We start from the raw sequence: 14,129 nt of genomic DNA, 5'->3' as shown, positions 1-14,129 counted from the left end.
CTTTGTGGTTGTTCGGTCTTTGCATTCACACATCTGTTTGATAGTGGCCAACACACACGAACACGCACACATACACACACACTGGGCCTCATTCTAAGTTTGCCAGTCCGGAAACAATGGTGCCAGTAACCTTACAGTCACCGTTGTTTCTGGACTGGCAGACTACAGGTTTGCCTGCCGGAGCCGCTGTGCCTGACAGGTCTTACCCTGCCGGGCACAGCGGCCATGGCAGGCAAAGCCGTCACGGAAGCACTGCCACCGTTCCCCATTCCCATAGAGTCATATTGGGCTCTATGGGAATGGGGAATTAACGAAATTGACGGCGCCTGACTTCCCAGCCGGGTCCGGCGGCAACCCACCTGTAGCACCGGCACAGGTACCGCCGGACCGGTAATTAGGTCCACTGTCTCACTCTCTCTGTGTCTCTCTCTGTGTGTCTCTTTGTATCTCTCTCTCTGGACCTTGCGTCTGTTGGTGAATAAAGAACAGCAGACATGATACCATTTCAGAAAAAGTGAATTTTATTAAAGAACATTGGCACACAGAAAATAATGCAGTTGGAATAAAGTTACAGGCCCGACCTCTTTTATCCCACCAAATGTTTGAATCTAAAATTGGCAGAAGGATTTTTGCTGCCGATGGCAGAGACACGTTTTGCCACGCGCCCGCATAGGCAACCTGGTGCCCCCTTATGTTGGCTCCACAGGCAGCTTCCTAGCACTGCCTTTCCCTAGAAGTGGCCCTGTTCATCACACACCGTCCACATGGGAAGTTTGTATTGCTTTGGCTCACCACTCGGTTAGGATCTGAAGCGCTTATTTGGGGATCATATTCCAACACTCACACCCTGCATCCCACATCAGCCCCCCAACTTTAGATTCAGTGCCCCGGTTTCCCCCTCCCCCTTTAGGCTCACCTGAGGGTAAGCTTTGCATTAAACCATTACTTTTCAAACAGAGTATTTATATATTTTTATTTAGCATTATAAAATGTCATAAAACATACATGTCCATTTATTTTTTTTAAAAAAGGACTGGTGGTTATGATCAGACCATTATTTTGAGTTTGCAGTTTCCACAGCGCCCAGAATGCTGGAAGGCCATTGAGTCTTGCCGTCGGCTGCGATTAAGAACCTAGCGCCACCAGCGGCAGGATCCTATGCGCAAGGCCCGGCGATACGTGTGAGAAAGTTAAAGGCATTTCAGAGGATATTCGGTTAGTAATACAAACAATACTAGAAAATATAGTTATGCCAAAGGGTTGGATTTGGAAGGATTTGCTAATGGTTAACAGGGATCGAAATTGCGATTGGATAAGCAGGAGGTGAAAGCAGCTCCCAGGTATTCAGCATTAAGCAGTGACCAGGAGCTACCACTGGGGAACGAGGAGCTAGTACATAGAGTTATGCAAATCTAACTTCTACATAAAATGCAAAGATAACATTTGCCCGTTATTTATGAGCCCTTATGCTTTAAACATTGTACAGATTGGTTTGAATATTTATTGACAGATGATCCCAAATGCTCATGGGTGTGTTTGTTCGGCATAAATTGGCCTGGGGAGCCAAAACTAGCTCCTAGTAGCTGTTGGTGTCATGCTAACCAGGCTCTTCTAGTCCCTATCCAGGAGCTAAATAGCTCCCAGCTCCCCTCAATTTAGAACCCTGGTTAAGTATGACGAAGAGTGTGCTCAGTTGGCACAAGCGAAAGGAAAAAGGGGGCATGCCCTTTTCATATTTAGCATCACACAATAGCAGAGCATGCATTAACTTTGTGAAATTTCCCATAGGCCTCCGCTCCTTTTATCAAGCCAATATACCAACATCTTCCTCCAAGTAGGTTGCAGACATCGGGCCTCATTACACGGATGGCGGTAAGGGTTTACCGGTACCAGTATTTTACCTGTACCGGTAAATCCTTACCGCCTTACTACGAGGTCCCTTTTGCGGGTTGGGGAATTTAACGCCTGCTTTTTGCAGGCGTTAAAAACCAACCCGCAAAGGGACCAGGGAGCTAATTACGGTACCGCAATTTGCGGTACCGTAATTAGAGCCTTCCCCATTCCCATAGAGCCCTATGGGGCAAAAATGGGAATGGGGAAGGGCAATGGTGGAAGGGGGAATTACCGCCCCGCCAACCTTGGAATAGGGCGGTAATTCCCCTTTCCACCAAGGCGGTGCCGGTATTTTACCGGCATGAACCATGGTGCTAATAGCGCCATGGTTCACCGCCATCCGTGTAATGAGGCCCAATATCTTTTAAATTTCTCTAGATCCTCATTTCATCAGCTCCGCCATGTAAAACTCCCACGGTTCTGAAATGAAAGTCGGTACAACAACTGAAGTCTTCTTCAGGTGCCACGATCAATTCAAGTGAATGTGGGCGTAGGCCCGCAAATGGTTGGCACAGCTAGTGGTGGAAGAGATGGTTCACTAGCTCCTTGGATGATAGATGGTGTGCCCGCCTTACACAACCATTGCGTTTTTTCCACTAGCATACATTAGCAAGGCCTTAAATTGTGGGTGTCCAGCTTGAGTGGGCTGAAACATATTGATCGAACTGTGAAGGTACAGGACAGGCATCAACGAGATGTTCTGCTATGACAATTGATCATATGGCACCATTAGAAAGATGCAAGCAATGGAAGGTCCACTGCTAGTGCCTAGGTCACCCCAAGCATCATTTATGGGCTTGAACCCAACTATTAAAGCACCAACATGACATCAAGGGCCTTATTCTTTCTTGGTAGTGCACTAATACGCTGGCTGTGGATCTTACCAGCATCTCTTTATCTCTTTGTATAGTGGACTAAAAACCAAAGGAGGGTTCCATGTGATGATAACCGAGGCAGAATGCAGGGAGTAACTCCAATTCAGAGTGAAGCACTTTCTAGATGTTCATGAACTGGGCATGGTATAGTTTAATGAACACAGGGCGGATCATATCAGTGCAAGACTATTTTGTTGTCCTACTGTTTGCAAATGTTTTCACTGTGCTCCGTGTCTGGTGTTTTCGGTGCAAGCGATGCATCTCAGTGGATCCGGGCTATAAACCTGGTCAGCTAGAGGGCATGATTTTCAGAGACATATCTCAACGTGGATTGAAGACACAAACATGCCAACCCTTAGTCATGCCTCCTTCTTTGTGTGGCAGGCTTTTCTTTTTGGGGGTTTCACCCTGGGAAGATTTAGAGCCGGCGCTGATAACTTCATCCTTGAATATAACAATAAACATCTTAACATATAAGGTTTCAGTGTCAACACATTGCGGTCGACTTAAATAATCCACTTTCGTATGGGCCAGCTTGAAAAATTGCTTACTGTAACCAATCCAGTGCCTTGTCTTCCTGCATGGATCTCCTGGCACCAGGACGATATAACGAGTCTTTTTTTCCAGTGCCTTCTTGTACACTTATGTGTAATGTGCTCCTGGTACTATACATTCTGCCCCTCGTCCACTCCCTGCAAAAGGATTTGTACTATGCATTTGTACTCCATTCAGATTCCTTCACCACCGAAAACCGAAAGGTGGAGTTTTTGATGAAAATCATCACTGGTAACATGCAGCATGGCCAGTCCCCTGGTGGATGCATGGCAGCTTGATGGCTAGACCACACCGTACAGGACTCGCTAGAAATTCTGACTTTGCAACTTCTGAGTTTTTTCTTTGCAGTCAACGATCATTAGACATGTTATCCAGGCTTATCTGCCGTTCAAGCGAGATCCTTTGGAAGATGCGTTTTTACTGTGAGTACAGTAAAGTTTGCGGACTATCAAATCACGCTCCTTTAGAAATGCTCTATGGAAGAGCGTGTCAATAGGTTTTGCTTCAATAAGACACCAGTGCTGTCTGCTATCTGTGAACCATCTGTAAATAACCTTCATTTAAACTCTAACTCAGGTTCACACTGAGTCGTTTGCCAATGCCATCAGCTTTCAGAGGTCGAAATCATCATCTCAGAAATCTGACAATTTGTTGAGATGGCGGGGGGCAGATTGATTGAATGGTTAGTGTTTCCTGTAATGGAATATTGTTTTGACCATTAAAATACTGACTCCACTGAGAATGCAGGCATAGGTTCCTAGCCCTACCGCTCACCGTTGGCAGCCACCTTTGAGTTACATTGCACATGTTGAGGAATATGACAAGGCACCAAGCATGCCACCAATATGGTGTCAAGTTAGTCTGCACTTCAATGCCCGCCTACGAAGAAATGACAAGATAGGATCTACCAAACCACACTTGATTGGCCATCAATAGAGGTCCTGTCCTATTCCATGCGTCTCGCCTGATTTTGTCACCGTCCAAACAGCACAGTTCCAGAGAAGTAGGGCGTATGTCAACAGGCGAATTTGTGCAGTGACAAGTTTTCGTACTGCACGGGTTGAACACCTACTACGCAGTTTCAGCTGAAGACCATTCAACGGCACAGCATGTGACATACATGCGTTTTTTTTTACTGAAGTTAGTTCGCGCATAGAAACTAGACCCAATTGGGATGGTCTTCACCAAGACTTTACAAGATTCTCTGCATTGCACTTGAGCATTGCAGTTTAGCAAATAATTGTGTTGACAACCTGAATTCTATGCTTCATGGGTGCTCCCGGAAGCTACATGTGCTTGATATGTGGTCTTTCTGTACCCTGTAGTAGAAGAGCTATAAAACAACCTGATATAAAAAAAACAGCCTCAGATTCCTTCTTTGGATGTAAAGGCAACATATACAGAATACTTGTTTTGAGGTCCATAATAATAGCTGCATTAACAAAACAACCAATACATAATTTTATTTTTATACACCTTCATTTTAAGATTCAAATGGTGTCAACTATGTGTCGCATTGAACGAGGAATGGGAATGGGAGCAAGATGGCAAGGGATTCATCGCCATGATAATTGTTTGCTGCTCTGACCAGTGAGGTGTGTGTATGTCTTGGGTTGTGTACAGCGCAACCTTTGCTGGGTGGCAATGGAACACTAGAGTAAGATTGTATTATTTACTTAAACTAGGCACCCTACTAGAGGTCAGAAAATCTCCTTAGAAAAACATTCTGATGAAGAGTTGGAGAACAAACAATTTGTTGATGACAGATCACAATATCACAAGGCTGGCCATGCTGGGGCTTCATTCATCAGATGAAATGACAGGGTTTAACATTGAAGAGCCTCCATCATTATATACTAGAGCTCATTGTCAGTATTCCAAATGTCGAATGAGGGGCGTGGGGGTTTCATCACACTCACCATCTCTATGACACTTCTACCAATTAGGACTTCTTTATTTAAGATGGACGTGGTGTTATTTTAAGCTTCAGAGAGACTAAAAAGTTGACATCAACTCTATCAAGCTTTCCGCTCTCATCACCGCCTGCATGGTGCATACAATAACACACACATCGCCAGAGTTCAATTGTATGAAGAGAACCTGCATCCCACATCTCGCCGGGACCTGTCTGTATGCACAGAAGCTGCAAAGTACACATATATTCTACTAGCTTAGATAGACTGGACTTCCAGTGTGCACACTGTGTAGACAGTGTGTCTTGAAACCACACATTAAGAGTCAATGACATTAGGGATGGTACCTATGACCGACAGATCTGCAAAGCCTCACCATGCATATACGTACAGACGTTGAAACATTAACAAGATGAAGAGCTCTAATCAGCCTATGGGCATTTAAGCATGACTGCCTACATTTGGGCCTGGCTATAGACACAGTACCACCAACGATGACATCCCCACAGCTGGATCAAAGACACAAAGTGTCCAACCGTTAAAACTTCATGGACTGGCCACAAATACAGGACCTGCAACCCCCCTGTGCAGAGGTCGTGGCCACGGGGGCAGAATCTCTATTACACATTTCACTACAACTTGGCCATAGTGAGAGAGAGACACTAGACCCCAGCGCATCCGCAGAATTTGACTACAGATACTAAACCCCCAACTCAGACATCCGAAGTCACAGCCATGAAAATAAACTTCTAAACCACATATATGATCATGCAAACAGAACATCCAGAACACACCTTCAGCCCTTTCCCTGAAGTCACAGAATCATCAATCCTGTAACTGTACGGCTTCACATAGTCCAAATCAAAGCACCATGATTGGCCGCCACCATTTTAGCTTCTCCCGTGATCAGTGGTGATTGATTTACAGTCTCTGTGTGCTGCACCCCTAAAAGACTTCAACATAGCAAACACTGATTTACTCGCTGTGCCCGGAATAAAACAAGTAAGACAAGGGGTGGCTTTGGTGGACCTTGTGCCTAAGATATGGTGAAGAAGATCAGGAAATGGGGTGAAGAAGCGAGGGGTGCGAGGGAAAAGGGATGCAGCAACTCAAGCGCTTTCCATTATCTAAGGGGGTATTGGGAAAAAATGGGAAGGATTGGTTAGGAAGCCTGCTTGAGTTTCATTCCGTATCTCCAGATTTGGTAGTACGTCAACATTCCTGGGAAAATGCAATGATCAGCTCAGGAGGATTCCGTGGTAATTTTGCATCCCTCACAAAGGTCAATCTCGGCAACCCAGTTGACATTTTAACTGAGTTTAGGGTGAGAAAGAATATATGGGGTCAACAGTAAAAGGTGCCACTCATATTTACTAGATAACAACAGAGATCTATTGAGGCATGGTAAAAGGAATATCTCAGTTGGAAGGTTAAACTATAACCTGTATCTCCCAAACTCTGAGCTCTGCGGCTTCAGTTATAAACTTTGTTGGAGCAGCCATTAAGCATTTCCATATTTGCCCACCTCCCATAACATCCTTTTTCAATGTAACATACACAACTGTGCTTTTTCATATTTGATTGTGTGATTTCACTGATTTACTTACATGATCATGATGCAACAAAACTTTTTGGATACCACCCTCCCTTCCGCAGAGATTTCACATGGTCATCTCCAGGTAATCGGTCAGCGGAAGAGCCCATGCTCAATGGTTGTTTGTGGATCTTTTCCTTTTTTGCTTACATACATTGGCAGACTGGACTCCTTGGAGAAAGGATAGAGCCAAGCACGTTAGAGAAAGTGCCTCTTTCTTGAGACGGCTCATATTCTGTGGCGTGTTTTAAGAACACAGGGGTATCAAATGTCTCAGAGGATTTCCACCATTAGAGGTAAGCTTTGGAAAACTGTGGGAATAACAGGGTCTCGCTACCCCACCCTTTCACTGCCGCCATGTGGAATGTACTAAGACCCTTATCTGGAAATTTAAACTCAACCAGAGCCGCTACAGGTATCCTGAAGAAGACCACTATCATGACGGGGACCTTTTGATAGGGATATTTCAAACACAAGAAAAACATGTACTGTTTTGTCTGAGAAGCGTTACCTTAACCTGAGACGTAGACTTTCTCTGGACAGACCCAATCAAAACAAGCTTCTGAAATCAGGACAAACAATTTGATTGACGGATACGCCGTGGGGCCTCCCTTCTAAACGGATTGGTTTTGCCACTTGCCAAGATTTTAGTTTTTCCCCAGTATAATTGGCAGCAAGAGGGTTTTGCTCAATTCTAATACAGGTAATTACTGTTGCAAATCTGGCTGTTTTCGTATTGTTTATTATTTTAACTTGTCTTTTGGTGTCTGCTGCACTACTCATCTGCAAGTGTTGGTCACTATTCAAAGTGCAGTGTCCCTTTTCAAAATGTACACTACAGCAAACCGTACAAAAGGACCGGAGTGCGCTGCAGGCGTGTAACTTGTCATGCATGGGACAAACAAGATGGCTGCCTAACCATCTTTTGGCCAAAGATCTACCCAGTAACACAAAACGGGACTTTAAAGGGAACCAGCGCTATCACATTTAGTAAGAGAACATGTTTAGCGGACAAATACTTTTATAAAATTAAAAGTTTCCAACTTTTAGGAATGGCTTGCTTTATCCAACCTCAGATACTAAGTGCTTAAGACAACACAGTATCTAATGGTTCTTTGAAAAGGGACATTGTCGCTTTAAAAACAGAAGACCATGCAGGCTTTCAAGCCTGTGGAGCTCTATAGGACACAATTGCCTACATAGCACCATTCCATCTTAGCATTATAACATCCAAGTGATTTTCTCTATCACAGAAACACTGGGAATTCTTTTCTCTGTCTCATACAGTCAGATCGTCTGATCTTGCACGGCTGCTGGCTTTGCTTAATCTGCTGAGGGATCTTGCGTCGGGTATGAATTCTGTGAGAAATAAGGGGGGATCTGGTTCCAGGGGTTGCTGCTGAGTTGATTCTATTACAGGAGGCTCTGGAACAGGGAAGGTATGCATGGTGGGGGCATGCTCAAAGGGGTCATGCTCAGATGGGACGTGCTCAGATGGGGCGTGCTCTGAGGGGGCATGCTCTGACGGGGCGTGCTCTGAGGTGGCGTGCTCTGATGCGGCATGCTCAGAAGAGGCATGCTCAGAAGGTTCCCGCTCTGATGGGGCACGTTCAGTGGGTGCATGCACAGATGGTCCCCGCTCTGATGGGGCACGTTCAGATGGGGCATGGAGAGATGGAGCCCGCTCTGATGGGACACGTTCAGAGGGGGCTTGGAGAGATGGTGCCCGCTCAGAAAGTGCTCTCATCAAGGGTGCACGTTCAGAGTAGGAACGAACAGAGGGAGCACGAACGGAGGGTGCACCCTCAGAGGGAACACTTCCTTGGGGCTCTGGGCTGTACACCTTCACTGTCTCATGGTCTTCATGTTGGCCATAGGATGGCAAGCTTTCGTCGTAGGCTTTAGAGAAGTCCTCCAGTGCTCTTGCACTGTCTTTCCCCCTATAGCCATGGAAGTGTGATGGCAGAGGGCTAGCTTCGATTCCCACTTCAGCTAATGGATAGAAATGGGAGATCGCCTTCTCTTCTTCCAACAATTTGTAGCCTTTGGACTTTGGTATGGAAGAGATCCCAATAGAGTGGAGTGGCTTTTCGGAAATCTCTCCCAGCAGGTGATGACTGGGCTGTTCCACCGTTCTCCTGAATGCCAAATGAATCTTCTTCCAACCTAAGTGGCTAATCTCAACAACGTTCAAAAAGAGGGAGACGGCAGCCACTGCAAGCATGAACATGATGAACACAGTTTTCTCAGTTGGCCTGGACACAAAGCAGTCCACAATGTTTGGGCATGGCCATCGGCTACAACGATACAGAGGCTTAATGCTGAAACCATAGAGAAAGTACTGTCCAACCACAAAGCCCACTTCAAAGAGAGTTTTGAAGATAATATGACAAATGTAGGTTCTCAGAAGGGTTCCCTCCAGCCGAAACTTCTTAATTCCTTTTGTGCTGGTTTCCTTGGTTGTCCTAATGCTTCCTTGGTCTGGGGCAAGAGGCAGTCGTTCCTCGTTCATCTCCTGCTGTCTGCTCAGTTCCGCCTCCTCCCTTTCCTTTTTCTTCTCCCCCATCCTGACATGGTGCACGGCATGGCCGACATACACCAGGGACGGAGTGGAGACGAATATGATCTGCAGCACCCACAGTCGAATGTGGGAGAGAGGGAAGGCCTCGTCGTAGCAGACGTTCTCGCAGCCGGGCTGCTGGGTGTTGCACACAAAGTCGGACTGTTCATCCCCCCAGACAAACTCTGCGGCTGTCCCCAAAATCAGGATCCGGAAAATAAAAAGCACGGTGAGCCAGACTCTCCCGATGACAGTCGAGTGCTCGTTCACCTCCTCCAAGATATTGCCCAAGAAACTCCAATCTCCCATGGTTTAGAGGCTAAGGAGGAAAGCAAAGAGAGTCAGAATTAGTTTGACCAACATTGAATATGCCTTGCCTCTTCTATTATCAACTCTGACCTAATTTCATTTGACTTGTCACCTGTTGTATATAGCTTACATAGGAAGTCATTAATAAATGAACATGTTTCTAGATACCTAGTCGTCCAGCTATGTCATCACACTAATGGAATATGAAAGTCATATTTTGCAGGCATGACGTCAAAGTAGGGGAATACAGCATTTTCTATGCTTTCCTGTCACTCCAGTGTTGCGGAGCGGGAAGTAGAGTAACAACGGAAGGAGCCAGAGAAGGGTGGCAGCTGGCCAGGCATGCATTTTTGGCACAGGTTATCCGTGCGTGCCCCATTCCTCCCATATCCACCTCTTTGGACATTGTATATTGCTGGCCCATGGAGATATCACAGGGTTGGACACCAACCAGCAAAGGCGTCTATTTCACCTCTGGTGTCGACACGTTGCGCTTGTTGTCTAATAGATGTCACCTGGAACACTTTGGTGGAATAGATCTCCCTTGTTCACAGTTACCGATATATAATTCTAAACACGCATAGTTACAATTTACATTCTCAAAAATATAGACCTGCTTCTTAGAGCCCCAGCCAACAATGCCGGATAAAGGATTCTTCTCTTCACGTGGGCTTAGTAAAAACCATTACCACTCACTTTCTAACCAGCAATGCCAAGATTTGGTAAGAACAGATTGCCTCCCAATGACGTCAAGTTATAATTAATCTGAAGTCAATACCTCCTTGCAAAAGGGTTAATTCAAAATCAAATATATCGCATCCTACTAACTGCGAGGGAAGTGGTAGCGTTTTGGAATACCTTATGGTCTGATAAATATCTAGGACTTCAAGATACTTAGAGCATTACCTAGAGCAATTTCCTTCCAAAGGATTGAACGTTGCTACTAATTGTAACTGGGCATCCATGTTAAAGTGTATAACCGTGTGCAAAGCCGTCTCACCCAGCAAAGACACTATCGACCCCTGGGGAGATAGAAACCCACGTGCGTGGGCGTTATGACGACAGCCCTGCCTCAGCAGGGGGATATTGTTAGTTTAGGGTAGTTGTATGCCTTGTGCTGGGGTTAGGGGGTCAGCAGGTCCTCGTCGGCCTGAAACATTCTTCACTACTGACTCACGGTAACATCAGGGCCCCGGCTTTTGAAACCGCTCAACCACGATGTGTAAGTGAGATGAAGCGTGCACGCCTTTAGCCTGCCCAGTCAACTCCCGTTTTAAAGTATACATTCCAACAAAACATAAAATTTGAAAGCATTTCAAATAAACACTGAAAAATAATAAAGTTCTTTCTTCAACGCCACAATTCAGTCACAGTCAATGAAAGGAGCTACAGAGCAACTACACATCAATGTTATAGTTTTGCTAAGGAGGCCATCTTGTCAACATCTGCACATGGAAAGATAAATGCCTCCTGTAATTGTTCTTTTTTTTACAATATTACAGCCGAAAACCGGCCACCTTCTGCGCTTTTATATTCTCTTCCAATATCACTGATCAACAGCCAACAGTCTCTAATTTTACAAAAGTAACCTTGGCAAGTCTGACATCTACAGCAATAGAGACAGCATTACCTAGAACATTCCATTCTCCCCTTTGTTGACTTTTAAGACCATGGCAATCGCAAAAAAAAAAAAAAAATGAACAGCTGAAGGGGGACTTGCTCTACAACAGCAGAGGGAGAATCTTTGTAAATTAATAGTCTTCTGCACGACTGGTAGTCCTAGAATTCTCCATTTCTGGTACTTTACTAACTTCCCAACCCACACACCACATGGCATCGCATGATAACTACCTCTTACCCCAGACAAATAAAAAAAAAATCAAAATATAGATTTGCCTGTACATTCGTTCAACACTGCAAACCACCACTATGTCCTTTCACAACAAAAGCAACCACGGAGAAAGCGCTACAAGTTAATGCAATAAATTGGGCAACTTGCCACAGTGGAAGCTCCTCTGGAGAAGGGTCCCCTCGCTTGGCACTCGCCGGCGGAAAGTGAACTTTTGCCTCTCGTCTTCCCTATGGTACCTAAAGTCCCAACCTTGCCGCACGACTGAGCAGCTGTGACGGGATTGGCTCTGATGGCTGGGTTTTAGTGTCCTGCCATATTTAAGCTCCGAGCCAGACAGCCTTTATGAAGCGAGCCATGATTGGTGACGTGGAGAACAATAGTGGGACGTGGGTGCAGGGTGATGGGGACGCAGGGAGAGCGAGCAAGCGAGTGGATCCCGCTGGCTGCGCACTGGAACCCAGCGCTCCTGACTGGCGCAATGTTGGGTCCGTAAATGTACTGATTTTGGTTTCTTTCGCACAGGTCCTGTTCAGTGCAATTTTACTGCGCTCTGAATGGGCATCAGAATAACTATTTTGTTCTCACCAGAGCCCTTCTGGCTTCTATTACTCACCTTCACCTTTCCTGTTTGAATATAATCGCTATTTGGTTGAGTTTCAATATGTACACAACTCTGCCTTGCACCCTCCGTCATTCCCTCCACTTCCCTGCCTTTTGCACCCTCCCAGCCACCTCCCTCAGCAACCACCACACACACCCCTCTGATTCCATATCTCTCCCTATGAAGAATCTCTGTTACTTCTGTGGCCGTAAGGACAACTCTAGGCTGGTGGTGACACAGGTGACATTGTTGGCAGTCTGAAGGCGGTCATTCAGTTAACATCTGCTGGGTTGTGATTTAATTGTATTTTAAAGTTTTCTATATTTGTTACAAATGGATTTTCCCATAAAAGTTACTTCCCCACCTCTGTACAAGCTTCCTCCCACAAGACTCATCTTCAAGTAGCCAACACTCTTGCGCTTTCTCCTTTAGTCCTTGTCGACAGATGGAAACTTTCTCAGTGCATCTGATTAGTTGGAGTAGAACCTCATCATTGGAACCGCACTGGCCCCATTCCTCCATAGAACCGGCTCCTTGAGTGATAAAGATCCTTCTCTGTCCAACCAACACTCCCGGCTTCCTCTTCTTGAGACATTCTAGACAGCCAACCTGGTACCTTGGTCACAGGCCCTGTGTGTGGTGGACCTCAACGTCATGTCTGTAAGTTAGAAGTCCATGTGTAATGCAAGCATGTAGCAATTTCTTGCCCATCACACAACACATCCACTGGAGCATATCACTCTTTGCAATACCTACCTAGCACAAATAACAATTTACCTTGTCATATCGTCAATTGCATTTATTCATAATGTTGTTGAAACAATACAATGAAGAAGTAAAGATACATGATATGTACAGAAGAAAACATAAATCTTTCAGAACCAACACTATTAAATGTGTAAAAGAAAAGTGTGAAAAGACCTCGAATTGCCTTTAACAAAAAATAAATAAATAATCACAAGTGACAACATATGCAGCATGTCCAGAAAACCTCTTTTCTGGATATATTGTTCATTGTTGCAGTTGTTTTTGATGTTTTACACATTATAGACATCATTATTTGAGTAGTTGTTTAAACTATTTGTATTGTTTCTATAACATTGTAAATAAATATACTTGAAGAAGAAGGAAGTAATTTGAACATTGTGTTAGGTGAGTATTGTGAACAGTGATATGCGCCTTTGCGTTTTTGTGTGTAATTGTCTGTTTTGCATTGCGGTCACCTTTTTGTGAGCATGATTCAGCGTAATAATAAGTAATCCAGAAGAACCAGATTCCTTTTTGTGCAGTCAATAATCTGGTGCCCATCACTTCTTTTTGGAATGTTTTGGCCCACTCTCCCAATCATTTGTGAGCATGTATATGTTTGTTGCTGTTGTCCATCAACCAGTCAGATCTATTATATAGGAAAAACAATCACCCAAGTTGAAGCACACATTTACAAAATTCACACTACAAGACTTCTGACATGGACCGGTATAATGAACAAGCTTGTAATGGTGGCAATGTTCCAAAGGACAGTATTACAGATATATCAGTATGGACCCAAGATTCGAGGTTCCACCCAGTAAGTCTTCTAGTGATACCTAACCTCTCCAGAACGCCGAATCCAAGGATCCAGAAACAGATTCTGTTACTCGACCTCTTCCAGGAAACTCAAGCACAAAAGAAGACACATTCACCAAAAGAGAAAACTGCAATTGGTTCATACTCTGCATAATGCAACAAGCCAAATTCTAGGACGGGTCACAGAGAAGAAGTGAGTCTTGCAAAACCTTCAGAATTTACGCACTTGGCCAAAGCAGAGTCATCGTCTCCCAGTCAGGTAGCTTCGACATGGAAGGAGTACAGGGATGCAGGCCTCTCCCGTCCTAATTTTCATTCAACATTTTTTTCTTTTGGATGAAGCAAAAAATATTTGTTTGAACCATAACAAATAGTTAGGACTTCCGGATATTTCCGATGACGATATATGGT

At 44.8% G+C, this 14,129-nt stretch overlaps 1 protein-coding gene across 1 annotated transcript; it reads right to left on the bottom strand.

The window, feature by feature from the left end:
- Positions 1-505: 505 nt before the first annotated feature.
- On the bottom strand, positions 506-9,699 carry GJA8 (gap junction protein alpha 8). Its single transcript, XM_069636001.1, has one exon. The coding sequence runs from the start codon at positions 9,697-9,699 to the stop codon at positions 8,110-8,112; it is 1,590 nt and encodes a 529-aa protein (XP_069492102.1). The 3' UTR covers positions 506-8,109.
- Between the last annotated feature and the right edge of the window lie 4,430 nt (positions 9,700-14,129).

Source organism: Ambystoma mexicanum, chromosome 7p (assembly GCF_040938575.1).
Source record: "Ambystoma mexicanum isolate Mex_15411 chromosome 7p, UKY_AmexF1_1, whole genome shotgun sequence".
Classification (NCBI taxonomy): Eukaryota; Metazoa; Chordata; class Amphibia; order Caudata; family Ambystomatidae; genus Ambystoma; species Ambystoma mexicanum.
This window is presented reverse-complemented; position numbering and strand designations above follow the sequence as displayed.

Excerpts from the sequence above, each read along its gene's own strand:
- GJA8 (XM_069636001.1), bottom strand. The coding sequence starts at position 9,699 with ATGGGAGATTGGAGTTTCTTGGGCAATATCTTGGAGGAGGTGAACGAG.